Here is a 16367-nt window from a genome sequence, read left to right on the forward strand (position 1 = left end):
TCTCTTATGGTTTGCCTCCCTCTCTATTTGCAACTTATTTTTCCTTCCCTTCCCCTATGTCTTATGTTAAGTTTCTCAAATTCCAGATATGAGTAAAAACATATAATACCTGTCTTTTTCTGACTTATTTCACTTGGCATAATACACTCCAGCTCCATCCACATTGTTGCAAATGGCAAGATTTGATTCTTTTTCATCACCGAGTAGTATTCCATTGTATGTATATACCACTTCTTTATCCATTCATCATCTGAGTGACATTTGGGCTCTTTCCATAATTTGGTTATTGTTGGTAGTGCTACTATAAACATTGTGATATATGTGCCCCTACAAATCAGCACTCCTGTAGCCTTGGGATAAATTCCTAGTAGTGCTATGGCTAGGTCGTAGGATAATTCTATTTTTAATTTTTCGAGGAACCTCCACACTGTTTTCCAGAGTGGCTGCACCAGTTTGCATTCCCGCCAACAGTGCAAGAGGGTTCCCATTTCTCCACATCCTCGGCAACATCTGTTTCCTGAGTTGTTAATTTTAGCCATCTAACTGATGTGAGGTGGTATCTCATTATGGTTTTGCTTTGTATTTCCCTGATGATGAGGGATGCTGAGCATCTTTTCATGTGTCTGTTAGCCATCTGGATGTCTTCTTTGGAAAAGTGTCTATTCATGTCTTCTACCCATTTCTTCACTGGTTTGTTTTTCAGGTGTTGAGTTCAATAAATTCTTTATAGATTTTGGATACTAACCCTTTATCTGATGTGTCATTTGCAAATATCTTCTCCCATTCCATCAATTACCTTTTAGTTTTGTTAACTGTTTCCTTTGCTGTGCAGAAGCCATTTATTTTGATGAGGTCCCAGTAGTTCACTTTTGCTTTTGTTTTCCCTGCCTACAGTGATGCATCTAGTAAGAAGTTGCTCCAACCCATGTCAAAGATGTTGCTGCCTGTTTTCTTCTCTAGGATTTTGATGGTTTCCTGTCTCATATTTAGGTCTTTCACCATTTGGAATTTGTTTTTGTGTATGATTTAAGAAGTGGTCCAGTTTCATTCTGCATATCACTGTCCAGTTTCTCTAACACCATTTGTTGAAGAGACTGTCTTTGTTCCATTCTTTCCTGCTTTGCCAAAGATTGATTGACCTTATAGTCGTGGGTCCATTTCTGGGTTCTCTGTTCTGTTCTATTGATCTATGTGTCTATTTTTGTGTCAGTACCATACTGTCTTGATCACTACAACTTTGTAATACAGCTTGAAGTCTGGAATTGTGATGCCTCCAGCTTTGGTTTTCTTTTTCAGCATTACTTTGAGTATTTGGGGTCTTTTCTGGTTCCATACAAATTTTAGAATTGTTTGTTCTAGCTTTGTGAAAAATGCTGGTGTTATTTTGATAGGCCTTGCATTGAGTGTGTAGATTGCTTTGGGTAGTATAGACATTTTACTTTGTGTCTTCTTCAATTCTTTCATAAGTGTTCTATAGTTTTCAGAGTACAGATCTTTTCCCTCTTTGGTTAGGTTTATTCCTAGGTATTTTATGGTTTTTAATGCAATTGTAAGTGCAATCAATTCATTGATTTCTCTTTCTGCTGCTTCATTGTTGGTATATAGAAATGCAACAGATTTCCAAATGGTGATTTTATATCCTGTGACTTTGCCGATTTCATGTATCAGTTCTAGTAATTTTTAGTGGAGTCTTTCAGATTTTCTACATAGAGTATTATGTCATTTGCAAAGAGTGAAAGTTTGACCTCCTCGTTGCTGATTTGGATGCTTTTATTTCTTTTTGTTGATGATTTCTGAGAGTAGGACTATGTTAAACAACAGTGGTGAGAGTGGACATCCCTGTTGTGTTCCCGATCTCAGGAGGAGAGCACTCAGTTTTTCCCACTGAGGATATTAGCTGTGGGTCTTTCATATATGGCCTTTATGCTATAGAGGTATGTTCCTTCTGTCCCTATTTTGAGGGTTTTTGTCAAGAAAGGATGTTGTAATTTGTCAAATGCTTTATCTTCATCTATTGAGAGGATCATAGGGTTCTTATCCTTTCTTTTATTAATGTGGTATATATCACATTGGTTGATTTGCAGATATTGAACCAGCCTTGCATCCCAGAAATAAATCCCACTTGATGATGGTGAATAATTCTTTTAATGTACTTTTGGATTCGATTTGCTAGTATCTTGTTGAGAGTTTTTGCATCCACTGAAATCCACATTTTTAACTGACCCTTCTCAAAGCTTGAATCCCATGAGTCACAGCTTCAATATGGTAAGAAATATGTGTGTAAAAGTTACACATTTCTGAATAAGAAAGATAACAGATGTGCAGTACAAAATATACGTAGAAGGAACTCCAAAAAATTAGTATTTGTGAAGAGTCTGCTACACACTGAACACCAACCTATAATTATCCCAGCAAAATTCTGAAGTGAACTGTTTTCACAGCATTCAAGTTCAGGCCTTGTGAATTTTGAGCCAATTACCTATGCATTACACTTTGTAATATCCGTACTCCAACGGATTGATAGCAATGATGAACATTTATCAGAAACTATAAGCTAGACATGTGCTAGCATGTGCTTGACATGTGCTTTACAGGCTCTATTTCGTTCAATCCTCACTAGTTTATGAGATGGACTGTTCTTACCTGTAGTGAGGGAAACAGGGACTTAGGTTGAATACTTCCCCAAGCTCACACTCCTGTTGAGTAGCGTAACACTGATTAGAACTTATGTGTAACTGTCTTCAAACCCAGATTCTTAATCACCACACTGTGTTATTAGATGTGATGAATGTGACCCAAGACTTCATGTGTTAGCTCTTAACCCTCATTTTGGGCCGACTCTCCCACCTTCAAATGCAGGTTTTGGGGTTGTTTTTTTTTTTGGTTTTGCCAAAATTCCACTTGTTTGAAGAAGATCACTTCGCAGCAGAATGAGATTCTTCTTTGGGCATAGACATTCAAGGGGCCCTATGTTCTTGTTAGAGTCTCCTGTTGTAAAATAAAACAATAGCAGGAGCCAGAGGAAAGAAGCCTACATGAAATCAATCTTTGATAACTTCAACATGAGCCCTCTACAGTGGAGTTTGCCATTGTAAAGATGTTAAATTATACGACTCATCTCCAAAGTATTTTCTGCTTTCAAACTATAGAATAGCTAGTTAAGATGGGGCTTCAAAATTGTTGAAATTTATTGGTTATTTAGTAACATTTTATTCCACGATTAGAGCCTTGTTTTTTTCTTTCACTAACCTGCAAATCTATAATTCCTTGAATCCTTGGGAATCTGCATGTGAAAATATTGTAATCTCTCATTTTGCTCTCTAAAATTTCTAAAGACCTATCTGGAATTAACCTCAGTCAATTTCTAAGACTCTGAATTAAGGACCAGTTACTTATTTATTTATTTTTTATTTTTTAAGGGTTAAATTTGATATAGTATTCTCCCAGTTTAAAAGAAAAGTCATTTAAAATCAAAGTCTAAGAATGTCTAAAGAAATAGGACATAGATAAAGCAGTGTAAACCAGCTACTATTTTTTAAATTTTTTTCAACGTTTATTTATTTTTGAGAGATAGAGGCAGAGCACGAGTTGGGGAGGGGCAGAGAGGGAGAGGGAGACACAGAATCTGAAACGGTTTCCAGGCTCTGAGCTGTCAGCACAGAGCCCGACGACATGGGGCTTGAACTCGGGAATGGTGAGATCATGACCTAGGCCAAAGTCGGAGGCCCAACCAACTGAGCCACCCAGGCGCCCCCAGTTACTGTTTTTAAATGGCAACAGTTTGCGGGGGAGTAGAAAAAGAAAAAGATAACCTTATCCTTGTAAAAGTGAAGTTTTTCTGTTACAGAAGCAGGCACAGACGTCTCACACAAGAACAGGGATAGCTGCAGGGGCTTAGATCAAAAGGAAGTCAGAAGCCCTCACCCCTCCCCCCCTCCCCCCCCCTCCCCGCTAAGTCCGATTGCATCTGATCTCATAAACAAGAAGACACTGAGGCTGGATGTCACCGACCTGATTAACTTTCATGTAGGGCAAATACAAACAGGGAAGACTGATGCTCTGATTTTCCTAATTAACTCAGATGATTCATGGTGGGTTAATAGCCGGGATCTCTACTCTTCCATCACCCTGATGGGCAGGGGCTTGCTTTCTGAGAAATGATCTGACAATTAAGATGCACAGGCAGTGCCCTAAGAAACCTGATATTTAAAGGACTGTGCTTCTAATGCTAGTGTTTTTCCTTGAATAAATCCTCACCCTGTCCCAGCTCCATATAAAAGAAATAGGCGGATTGTTCACAGTGTGGCTTTCCAAAGGCACAAACGGAAATATTAATGCTAGTTTGTTAACAATTTCCGCTTCAAGATTAAATGACAGTTGTCAAAGACATGAATAAACAGTATTGGGATCTGAGAAACATATAATTAACCTTCATTTGCCTATAACCTTTCCAATAGACATAAAGGACTAAACTGTTTTTGAAAAAAGTGGCAGAATCTGGATATCAGGTACCATCTGTACGTGTTTTTGCTGCTTTCGTAGACGAGTGGATGTTCTTTCTGCCAGTTTCTTGCATTCTGGATTTTGCTCAAAGGAATGTGTATCTTAAGCCAACATACTAGTCTTCGGGGAGTTCAGCATGCAAAGACCCCTTTTTGTACCTGCACAACCAACACATTTGTTGAGAATAAAGAGGACCAGGCTTTGACATTTTCCAGCTTGTTATCTATTTAATTTTCCATCTGCTTCTTTTGCCACCACCTTCCAAAGGAACATCTGCTGCACGTCCCAGAGAAGGAAAGGGGGATTGAATCCATGCCACCTGGGTCTGCAGTCCTAAACCTTGGGATTCAGATGAAGGGAAGGAAAGAAGACTAACACATGGTCCAGAAAATGAAATGAGGACAGTCTGTTAAGAACAAAGCTTTATTTCCATTTATTGCAGAGCCCACACGACCAGACAGGCTGGACAGCAGTGTCTGCCCCTGGCAAGGGTGAGAGGCAGGGGGAAGCAGCTGGTGCCTGGGGGAAGGCAAAAATAGTTTCTGATGCCCAGATACGTCCTCTGGTGCCTGAATCTACAGGTAGCGTCCTGTTGTGCACATACCCTTTAAACATTTAAGCACCATGCTATGAGCTGGGCTTTGTTCTGGGCATTCTGGAGGCAGAGATGATTATAAGGTATATTTCCTACCTTTATGGGTTCTTTTAATGTTTATTTATTTATTTTAAGAGGGAGAGAGAGAGAGAGAGAGAGATAGCACATGCACAAGTGGGAGAGAGACAGAGAGAGGGAGAGAGAATCCAGGCAGGCTCCGTGCTGTCCCTGCAGAGGCAGACATGGGGCTCAGTCCCACGAACCATGAGATCATGACTGGAGCCAAAATCAAAAGTCAGAAGCTCAACTGATTGAGCCCCCCAAGCACCTCTTATTTCCCACCTTTAAAGAGCTTGCCTGGGATGTGGGAGATGGGCAAGTAGAACAGCATTATAATATACAGTGATAAATTGCATATTAACCAGTTCCTCTGGCTCAGAACACAGAGAAGGGAAAGGAAGTGTGCCTAATCCCATGAAGCAAAGTGGTAGATCAGGGAAAGGAAAGGCTCTACCAAGGCGGTGCCATGAGTGGAGTCTGGAAGGATAAACAGGAATATTAGAAAACAAGCTGTTTTAGGGGCACCTGGGTGGCTCAGTCAGTTGAGCGTCAGACTTCAGCTCAGGTTATGATCTCACAGTTCGTGAGTTTGAGCCCTGTGTTGGGCTCTGTGCTGACAGCTCAGGGCCTGGAGCCTGCTTCCGATTCTGTGTCTCCCTCTCTCTCTGCTCCTCCCCTGCTCACACTCTGTCTCTCTCTCAAAAATAAATAAAGATAAAGATAAAGATAAAGAAAAGAGAAAAGAAAAGAAAGAAAGAGGCTCTTTTCTCATGATCCAGGGGTGGTAGCACATAACAGCCAATCTTTGTATTGACTCAAAGAACTGAGTCCCCCAAAACCTTAACCCCATCTCCCACCCCTCTCAGTGTCAAGGCATCAGCCATTCACAGTGTACTAGCTGGTTGTGCCACCTCTTAATGTTGTCTGAAGAATCACTCGTGACGATAGCAAACTCTCATCAGAGGGAGACAGATGTCTCAGTATCGAAATCACTTCTTACTTTGCTGCCGTGGAATAGCCAGTTGTCAGATTTTAACTGTCCTTAAGTATTGCACTCAAACGTCACCCAAATCGTAATATGTTAAGACCACAATAGCTAATGCAATCAATTTTTAGACTTAGAGGAGTTTCTCTACAATCAAATATTGAGTGAGTTATCTGTTGCAGGCACCATGAGGCCCACAGTGGTATAAGGTGTGACCTTTGAGTCTAAGAAGCTAAAATCTGATTGCAATGATATGCGATTAGTTCTGTCATCCTGACATGACACTTAGCATTTAACTGAGGAAAGAGCCAGGCTGATGGGACAATGCGTTGCTCAGTAAATGTACACTTCCTTCACCTTACAGGCTGTCTCCAAATAGGTATAAAACTTCATAGTTTGGCTTTGGATTAGTCGTGGTGTATACTGAGATGCAAATGTAATTGGCATAATCTCTGACTACACCATTACGCTGTCTTGGCATTTTAATAAATTGTTTTTATTTTTAAAAAAATGTTTTAAATAAATTCTATTTTAAAACTATGCTTTCTCAGAAGGGAAATGACTAGGGGGAAAGAATCAAGCACATGCCTTTTTTTCTATCACATTTTCTTCTCAAAAGAAAGTTTTTCTCAGTTTAAAAAAAAAAACACATCGAGAAATAATTTTTTGAAGTTTTTATTGCTACTAAGTAGCAATCTATTTGATAAAACTAAATATGTGGTGTGTTTTTACCTTGAATTAACTCACAAAAACTCTTAGGTTATTATAAGCATGTAATGTTTTGGTTTATGGTTAGTTTCTTAGGTGGAGTTTAAAGGCATGAACATTTTTATATTTCAAATCGGATCATTAGATAGGGTAGATAAGGGAATTTTCTGTGTTCACCTACAAGAATGCACTCAAAAAGAAACTGATAATTGAGGCATTTTATGATTTCAAAATAGGAATGAAATGAAGGTTTCTAGGGCAGTATGTGGTTCTGCTATCAGAAGAAAATTCCGAAGTAATTTCCATCAGGAGGCCACAATCCAGTATTTCCTAATTCCGAGTTGGTGGAAACACAGACCATTTTGAGATGGAATATATGCCTGAGTTATAGCCTGATTTGTAAATGAGAAAACTGAGACCCAGAGAGATTAAATAACTACATCTTGTTTTTTCTGAGTTTCTAGCCATGACATGAGATGTCCCAGCACCTCGTAACTTCCGGCATTATCTTGTCACGGTCGCTCTTTTCAGTTTTGTATTTTCAACTGTGAAAAGTCATCTAGGGACAGAGCTAGATAAATCTGTTTCTTAGCTGAACTTGTATGTATCATTCCCACCCAATAATCTAGAAAATGAGTTTTCACTGGCTGGTCTCATGCCATGAAAGAGTGGCTTGGGCAGCTGGATTCCATGCCAACCTGATTTTCATTTCTTTCCTGGTTCTCCCTGAGACTGTAGAAGAGAACAGCAGGTAGCACCATGTACAGCCCACCTGTCTCCCAAAACTAAGCTTGGCAAGTACGGCTATTCTGTATGCAATGATCTCCGGGTAGACTTGGGGCTGTTTGAAGGAACAGTGCTTTTGTGGCATTTAGATACAATTGAGCTTCAGGTAGGTTCGTGAGGGAGGGACATGAGCAGATTTAGCAAACTGTTTAAATATTCCATGCCTAACATTTTCTGAGTTTGGGGATAACTACACATAATTTCCTTTGGCTTCAGTATAATACAGATCAGGCATAATAAATACATCAAGAGGGAACTAAGCCAGTTGCTGAAACGTGACTTCATTTAGTTGATAATGGAGAAAATACATGATGGTGTGGTTGTTACTTAAATGAAGCACAGAACAAGCTGAGTTAATCACATTCCAACCTTTTTTTTTTTCTCCAGAGAATATTCTTTTCCTTTTATACATATGCCTGTTCCATAATTCTGCTTGTTTTGTCCTTTTTCCTTATGTTGATGCATGTGCAGTGGAAGATGAGAGATATTCCTGTGGTCTCTGCAGCTCTTATATTCAACTGCTGGTGGTTGAATAGAGCTCTGCCCCAGCCTCCAGGGCCGACATGTCTGCCTTTGTTTCTCCTCGAGGATTGATCTGAGATTGCTGGGTACATGGGGGAAAACGATTCTTGGATATTTTTTCCTTCCCATACTTGTAACTGCCTTTGTTTGGTCATCTTTAGGACTACCAAGAGGCCTCCAACTTGGAACAATTTGTAACTCGATTTTTATTGAAGGAGACCTTGAATCAGCTTCAGTCTCTCCAGAATTCTCTGGAATGTGCCATGGAAACTACTGAGGAGCAAACCCGTCAGGAAAGGCAAGTTAAATATTTTCATATGGTGTCTTGCTACTTACTGTGAAATACCAGTTGTGGGGCATTTATGCTTAAACTAATGAAAACTAAAAATGAAAATTAATCAATTTAAATGGAATGACAGGAACCACCGTTGGGTTCTTGCCTTATATTTTCCTCTACAAGAGGCCATTCTACTTTTACTGTCCATCAATTATTCAACAAATTTAAATTGAGGATTTAATAGATGAAGAAGTCTTTAAAAGACACTGCGGTAACATAAAGATACATTTTACAAAGTCCTGACTTTTCAGGAGGCTAAAATCTAATACGTAAATAAGACGTGAAGAGTCAAACCGTAATGCACAGTGCAAAGTGATACTTATCATACAGAAGGGGGAAAAACTTGCCAAGAATTTAGGAAAAGCAAAAGGTTAAATATGGAGAGAGAGTGAAAGACAATTGTGTGGAATTTCCTGATGGGATTTGGGCTCATCTTGCAAATGAGTATTATGTGAAAATGTGGAAGTGATAGAAAAGAGACCAAGAGGCCAAATGAACTGGATGTACCTGGGGACTTGGGAGTAGAATCAGCCTTTTTATTTAAGGAAATAGAGAAAAATGGATGGTAGGAAAAGTTTTCAAAAGTCAGGACCACCAAGTAATATCACGGAGAAGATAAGTAATGAGATTATAAAAGCTATATAAATAAAGGTGCTAATGCTAAAGAGAAACCTGAATTAGAAATGTGTAAAGCAGACAAAAATTATTCCAACCAGCAGTTGGTACTCTCTTGAGTTACCATTGTTTATACCTTGCAAGCTAGAGAAGGGCTTGGCAAAACTCATGCTTATGCAACATATTTTTGCATGTGTTACTTCAAACCTAGATATGTGGCCATCTAACTTTTTGCATTTTAAGTTAGGGAGAACCACACAGTAGCTTTTTTGAACAGGCTGCTAATAAAGTACTCGGTAGGGCCAATTTTTCTAAACAAATTAATGGATACATAATCATTAGGACATCTCAGAGAAACAGTGGAATTTTCAACCATGTGTTTACAATGTCAAAATGAGTGAGCACCACCAAATCCTAACAAAAAAGCCTCTAATCTCCAATCTAATGAGCTTGTGCAGCTGATGAACATGGGTGTGCGCTCTTCAATGGATCTGTGGAGCATTTTCACATTATAAACTTCTTTCCACTGCATTGAGTGATTCCATCTCAAATGGCAGGTGTAACAGAGAGCTTTAGAAAAGCAGCCAGCCAGTTCCGCAAGTTTGAGCAGAGGATAACGGAGTATCTTGAAACACAGTGATACTGATTTCAGGTTCCAAACGGGAAGTTAAGGTTGGTTTCTTGGTTGTGTCTAGATTTTCTTGTCGCAAAATAGATTCTCCCTTTTTAGAGTCAATTATTAGCCCCCTGGGAAGAGGCCTGCAGAAGTGCTCCCCTTCCCTTCTTCACCTGCATTTTGGGTTTTGTCTATGGTCATCTCCTGCAAACTTGAATTCTACATACACCGCTATATAGTGAATACATAATGAACAGCTGTTTTTTGTGTCAGGCCACAGGCTAGCCTTGACCCCCTGTGAAAGCTACCAACAGCTGCAGCTGTGTTTAATGAGAAAGAATGTGATAATGCAGAACTGAAAGACATTGGAGGACTCATGAATATTTTATTTATAGGTTTCTAGTTCAAACAGAGCCTGGAAGAATAAGAACTATTACAGGTCTGATGTAAATCTGGGTAGTGCTGTTGTACAGGATTTGATTAAGGTACCCAGGGATGCCCACATCCCACCCCAAATCCATGATACTCCACCTGGGGAGGTTTGATTAAAAATAAAGTAAAAAGCAAATAAAAAACTCGTTTCCACTATGAGTTTGTGCCCATAAATCCAACTTAGAATCTCTGGTGACCCTGATGGAAGAGTGCAAGTTGTGCTCATGTTTAAAAGTGCTGTGTCTCCTCTCCCTAGTTTCGTCTTCGAATCAGCTGGTCACCATAGACCAAAGCCACGAGAACCCCAGGGGCCCTCACTGGTGGGGAAAAAACAAGACAGGAAAGATGGCTCTCTTTTTCCTGTGATATCAAGTAAGAGACCAGTAAATAAGCCTCAGAGGAGACAAGACTTGAGCAGAATATTTAGGGTAGACTTAATGGCAGAGAATATTCTCCCTGGGGGGGATGGGTCTTCTCACCCACCCCATAGTACCATCTCCTTTCTTCTGGCTGGCTCTTCCCCATTTGCTTGGTCATTGCTTGGACAGCACTTGCTCTGGGAAACCTTCACTGCTGTCTTTATTTCTCCTGCTCCACCACTGTGTATTTCCTCAGTACCCTCTACTTAGACGTACCTACAAACCCAGTCGTTTACTTATCTCTCCCATGAGACTTGGAGTTTCTAAACGACAGGGGCTCTGCCTTGTTTCCCTCTACCTGGCGCAACTACATGTTCAATATATGAAACTGAATGAATGAAAGGGAATCCCAGATAAAGGGAACCATGTAGAATAGCAGTGGATGAGGACCTGGGACAGTGAAAGTAACCTACCTGGCATGTAAGCCAGGGAAGGTCTTAAATGTTTATTTTTGAGACAGAGACAGAGCATGAGTGGGGGAGGAAGAGAGAGAGAGGGAGACACAGAAGCCAAAGCAGGCTCCAGGCTCTGAGCTGTCAGCACAGAGCCCAACGTGGGGCTTGAACCCATGAACCGTGAGATCGTGACCTGAGCTGAAGTTGGGTGCTTAACCGACTGAACCACCCAGGCACCCCTAGAAGGTCTTAAAAGCTAGATAGCTGCATTTAGATTTCATATGAGCCGAGATTGGTGGTTGTAAATGAAAGAGAAATGTAATGGAAACATTTAATTTTTTAATGTTTTTCTTTATTTTTTGAGAGACCGAGAAAGAGCATGAGTAGGGGAGGGGCAGAGAGAGAGGGAGACACAGAATCTGAAGCAGGCTCCAGGCCCTGAGCTGTCAGCACAGAGTCCAGCACGGTGCTAGAACTCATGAAGCATGAGATCATGACCTGAGCTGAAGTCGTATGTTTAACTGACTGAGCCACCCAGGCGTCCCAGGTTTTAGGGAATATTAGTCTCATAACAGTATATAGTAAAGATTTGGGAAGAATTAGAGCTAGGTCAGAGAGGAGAGGTCAAATCAATGTACCCAAAACCTCATCAGTTTTTTGTAACATAAAGGAAGATTCCATGATGCCCTGCATAGTCAACAGCTGGAACCTGCAGAGAACATTAAAAATCCCAGGGTTATAGTAATTTGCTTCCCCTTAAACATCAGTGTTACTTTGAGGCTTAATATTTGTGAAACCTAGGGATACAAAGCTTCTTTGGAATATAGCAAATTTTGAGAAGGCATCTAGTCTAGTTATCAACCCCAGGGAGGAATCACACAGTATCAGTCATCCTGCAGTAATGAGTTAGACATGCAATGTTGGGCAGAATGTCTGTGTCTATTCATGTGAAAATGGCAATTTCAGAGAGAAGGGATGCGTACAGCTGGAATGCCACAGAGGTGAGATTTTCAGATGGTGTTCTACAACACTCTTTGTATCTGTCCTGGCATACTGGTAAATGGGAGCCACTTTAATTCCATGTCTTCTGAAAGTACCTAATAGCCAATGACAAGAATAATCATTATGTTACACTGAAGTTTCCCTCCAGAGGCCCCTGTCCTCTTATATAAATCTCCATTCCTCACAAACCAGATTTCTGGGAACACAGTTTAATTATATGTGAATTTCTTTTTTATAATGGAATCTAAAAATTTACTCTATTTTCCAAAGTTCTCCTTTATCCAGAGAAATGACTGATTTCCTTCTAGGTTTGGAAGTTATTTTTCTCCTTTTGATGGTTGGCTATTACAGAAGTCAGGGAAGCTTATAGGTAATTATAAAAGTTCAGACAGTTCATATTCCCTCAGCCTGAACATAGAGAATAACTGATCTAGTCTCCTATTCTGGTCACCACTGAAATTGATAGAAAGTTGACTTTCCATAGGATGGTCTAGTTAAAGATTGGAGAGTAAACATGATTTCTTTTCCTTCCTCCCTAAACTTTTCAAAAAAAGGCATTAACAGTGCCTGGACAAAAAGGAGTCATAAACCTACAAAGATAAGGATAGAGGAACCAACGAGATAGAAGCTTGGAATATGGAAAGAAGATGAATCTAGTGATGACTGATGTAGAAGCTCTGAGAAAGATGAAATATAGACAATGTATGAAGCCAAAATGCAATGTAATGGGTACAGAAAGGCTCAAGGATTGGCTTCACCATGTGCAGTGGGGATGAAGGCAGGCCTAATGTATTGCTGAAAGCTCCACCCAGTGCTGTGTGATGACTCCTCGAGGAAGCCTAGAGATGTTCGTTCTGGAGAAGGTGAACAGATGTACACCTAGCACAGCAGGGGTTAGTCCGTGATACTAAAAACTGAGGCGTTAAGTGAAAGTCTCTATACCGAACAGTGAGCTTTGACACCCACCCAGAGCACTTACAGCGAGCTTATACACTAGTTGGGGATGCTTCTCTGGCTTTTCTCAGTCCAAGAGAAAGACTTAAAGTACCAAGCTATGGTGCCCATAATGAATAGGCCTAGCCAGGCCACTCTACAGTGGAGGCTGTGAGTTGGCAATTGCCCCCTCCCTCCCTCCCTCCCTCCCTCTCTCTCTCTCTTTGCCTCTCTCACCCCCCCCCCCCCCGCCTCTCTCCCTCTCTCCCCATCCCTCCCTCCCTCCCTCCCTCCCTCCCTCCCTGCCTCTATCTCCAATCATCCCTGTTTCTTCCCTCTGAAATAGGCAGGGACAACCAGGAGAACAAATCAAACACAAAAAAAGAAACTTAGAACAAACATATAATCCAGAGAATAGAAGAAGACTCTCCCCCCCCCCCAAATCATCAATACCCTCAGAAAACAGAAAAAAAATATTGCATTTATGAATTAAGGAAAGGATGCTACTTAAAAATAATAATATTCAAAGCGCTCAAAGAGCTCTTGGAAATTATGATTGCAGAAATAAGAACCTGTGAGCAAGATTTGGAGATAAAAGTGTGATGACATTTTCAAAAAGAGATGAAAAATAAGAAAGAAAAATAATAAAGCTATAGGGTAGTCCAAGAGGTTCAAGATTTGAAAAGTAGTAATTTCAGATAGAGAAAAAAAGGAGAGAAATTATCTAAGAAATAATTCTCAGACAAGGACATGAGTTTCCAAGTTGATAGAACAGACTAAGAGCCCATTACAATGAACTGTAAAATCTGACACCAAGGAATGCCATTATGGTATTTCAGAATACCAGAGACAGAGAAGTGTCTAAAATCTCCCAGACCAAAAACTAGGTCAAACACAGAGGAGGAGTAAGACACTAGATTTTTTAAATAATGGCACTAAAAGCTAGAATGCAGTGAGGCAGCTTTTTCAAAATTTGAGGAGGAAATGACTTGCAACCTAAAATTCTTCACTCTGACTTCTGGGAAAGATGGCAGAGTAGAAGGATCCTAGGCTCACATAGTCTCATAGATGCACCTAAGTAGCACCCACATAAGTGTAAATAACCTAGAAAATGACCAGGAGACTGGCAGAACAGACTTTCCACAGATAAATGTAGAGAAGAGGCCACCTTGAAAGTGGTAGGAAGGGTGGAGATACAGTCAGGAGCCAAATAGACCCACTCAACTGGCTGTGGTAGGGAGGGACGCTGTAAGCATGGAAGAGGGAGATGAGCGAACTCTGGACCAAGCACCCCAGACACAAGGGACCCACACAGGGAAGATGAACCCCTATAACATTTGGATTTGAAAACCAGAGTGGTTCAACTTCGTTAGTTCTTCGAATTAGTGGGGCTTAACACCTAGAATTAAAAAAAAAAAAAAAAATCTGGAAGGCCATAGGAAACTGAGTTCCTGCCCTCAAAGAAACTGAGTTCCCGCCCTCCTGCTGAGATACAGCATAGAAGCAGCAGTTTGAAAACTGAAGGGAATATATGGGAAGGAGATTTATTTACTAATCTCAAAATGTGTGCTGGAGGAGGAGGGATCTTTGGGAGACTTCTCCAGGAACAAAGGAGTTGGCAAGCATCATTTCCCTCCCACGCACCTCAGAGTAGATATATGGACTCCTTCAGGAATCAGCATAAACACTCTTCATCTAGCTTGTCAAGAGCATGCCCAACACCCATGGTCTTCTGCAGACCCGTCTGCTGTAATCCAACTTGGCAGGAGTCCAAAATGGTGCTACAGGTGTGGCATTAGGCAAGAATCCAATACAGTGGCCAATACAAATCCAAAGTTACTTCTGCCCTGGGGAGGGGGAAAGGTAACCACACATACCAGCTCCACTGGAGCCCCAGAAGTGGACTGGGGCAGACATCTAGTCTGACTGCAGGCCCTGCCCACCAACAGAAACCACTCAGTAGACAATATAGGGGAGTGCCTTGCAGATCAGTGCGACCACAGTTCAGGTAAATGCCTGCTTTGACCAAACTCAATGCCAAAGTGGCACCAGACTTTCCCATTAACAAAACAAGGACCAAACCCTGGCACAACAGACAGAGAGAGAGACACTGCAGCTGACTATACTGAAGGCAAATACAGCTTGGCCAAAACGTTAGGATGTATGTAACACACATAGGAGACACCCCTGAAATGCCAGGTTCTGGTAAACGGGGGGCATTGCACTGCACGGCACTACAGGACCTCTTCTTCATAAGGCCACTACTTTCAGGAGAAGGAGACATAGCTGACTTTCCTAATATATAGAAACAGACACAGAAAGTTGGGCAAAATGAGGAGACAGGGAATATGTCCCACGTGAAAGAAAAGGATGAACTCAGAGTAAAAGAGCAAAGTGAAATGGAGATAAGTAACATACCTGATGGAGAATTTAAATTAATGGTCATAAACATACTCATCTGACTCAAGAAAAGACCGGAGTATTTCAGTAAGACCCACTACAAAGACATAGAATATGAAAAAAAAAAAAAAAAAAAACAGAGGTGAAGATCTCAATAATAGAAATTAAAACTACAGTAGAGGGAATCAGTAGTGGACTAGAGGAAGCAGAAGAATGGATCAGTACCCTGGAAGACACAGTGATATAAAGCAATCAAGCTCAGGAAAGAGAAAATAATAGTAAAAAGTAAGAATAGATTAGGGGCATTCAGTGACACCATTAAGTGCAATAGCATTCACATTATAGGGATCCCAGAAGGAGAAGAGAGAGAAATAGGGGCAGAAAATTTATGTGAAGAAATAATGGCTGAAAACTTCCTGAATCTGAGGAAGGAAACAGATATCCAGATCGAGGAGGCAGAGAGAGCCTCCAATAAAATCAACCCAAGCAGGTCTACACCAAGACACATAATAATTAAAATCAGCAGAAACACTGCAGGTCAGAGGGAGTAGCTTGATCTGTTATTCAAAGTGCTGAAATGAAAAAAAAAAAAGCCATAACTAAGAATACTCTTTCAGAATACTGATTACCACCAATAAAATTGAATCAGTATTCAAAAACTCCCCATAAACAAAAGTCCAAGACCAGATGACTTCACGGGTGAATTCTACCAAATATTTAAAGAAGAGTTAATACCCATTCTTCTCAAACTATTCCAAAAAAAAATAGAAGAGAAAGGAAAACTTCCAAATTCATTCTGTGAAGCCAGCATTACCCTGATACCCAAACTGAGTAAAGACACTACAATAGAGAACTACAGGCCAATATCTGTGAAGAACATGGATGCAAAATCCTAACAAAATATTAGCAAACCAAATCCAACAATAAATTTTAAAAAATCATTCACCACAGCTAAGTGGGATTTCAATATTTGCAAATGAGCAAACATGATATATCACATGAACAAGAGGAAGGATTAAAAGCTATATGTTCATTTCAATAGATGGAGAAAAAGCATTT

The 16367-nt window shown here is 40.4% G+C and overlaps 1 protein-coding gene across 1 annotated transcript in view; it reads left to right on the forward strand.

The window, feature by feature from the left end:
• The window catches only part of NECAB1 (N-terminal EF-hand calcium binding protein 1), a 194173-nt gene that overhangs the window by 137901 nt on the left and 39905 nt on the right, over positions 1-16367 (forward strand). The window contains exon 6 of the mRNA XM_053896109.1: positions 8321-8457. Within this exon, the coding sequence (XP_053752084.1) occupies positions 8321-8457 (137 nt within the window). The remainder of the gene's footprint in view (positions 1-8320; positions 8458-16367) is intronic.

Source organism: Panthera pardus, unplaced genomic scaffold, assembly GCF_024362965.1.
Source record: "Panthera pardus isolate Hobbes unplaced genomic scaffold, ASM2436296v1 HiC_scaffold_7, whole genome shotgun sequence".
Lineage (NCBI taxonomy): Eukaryota > Metazoa > Chordata > Mammalia > Carnivora > Felidae > Panthera > Panthera pardus.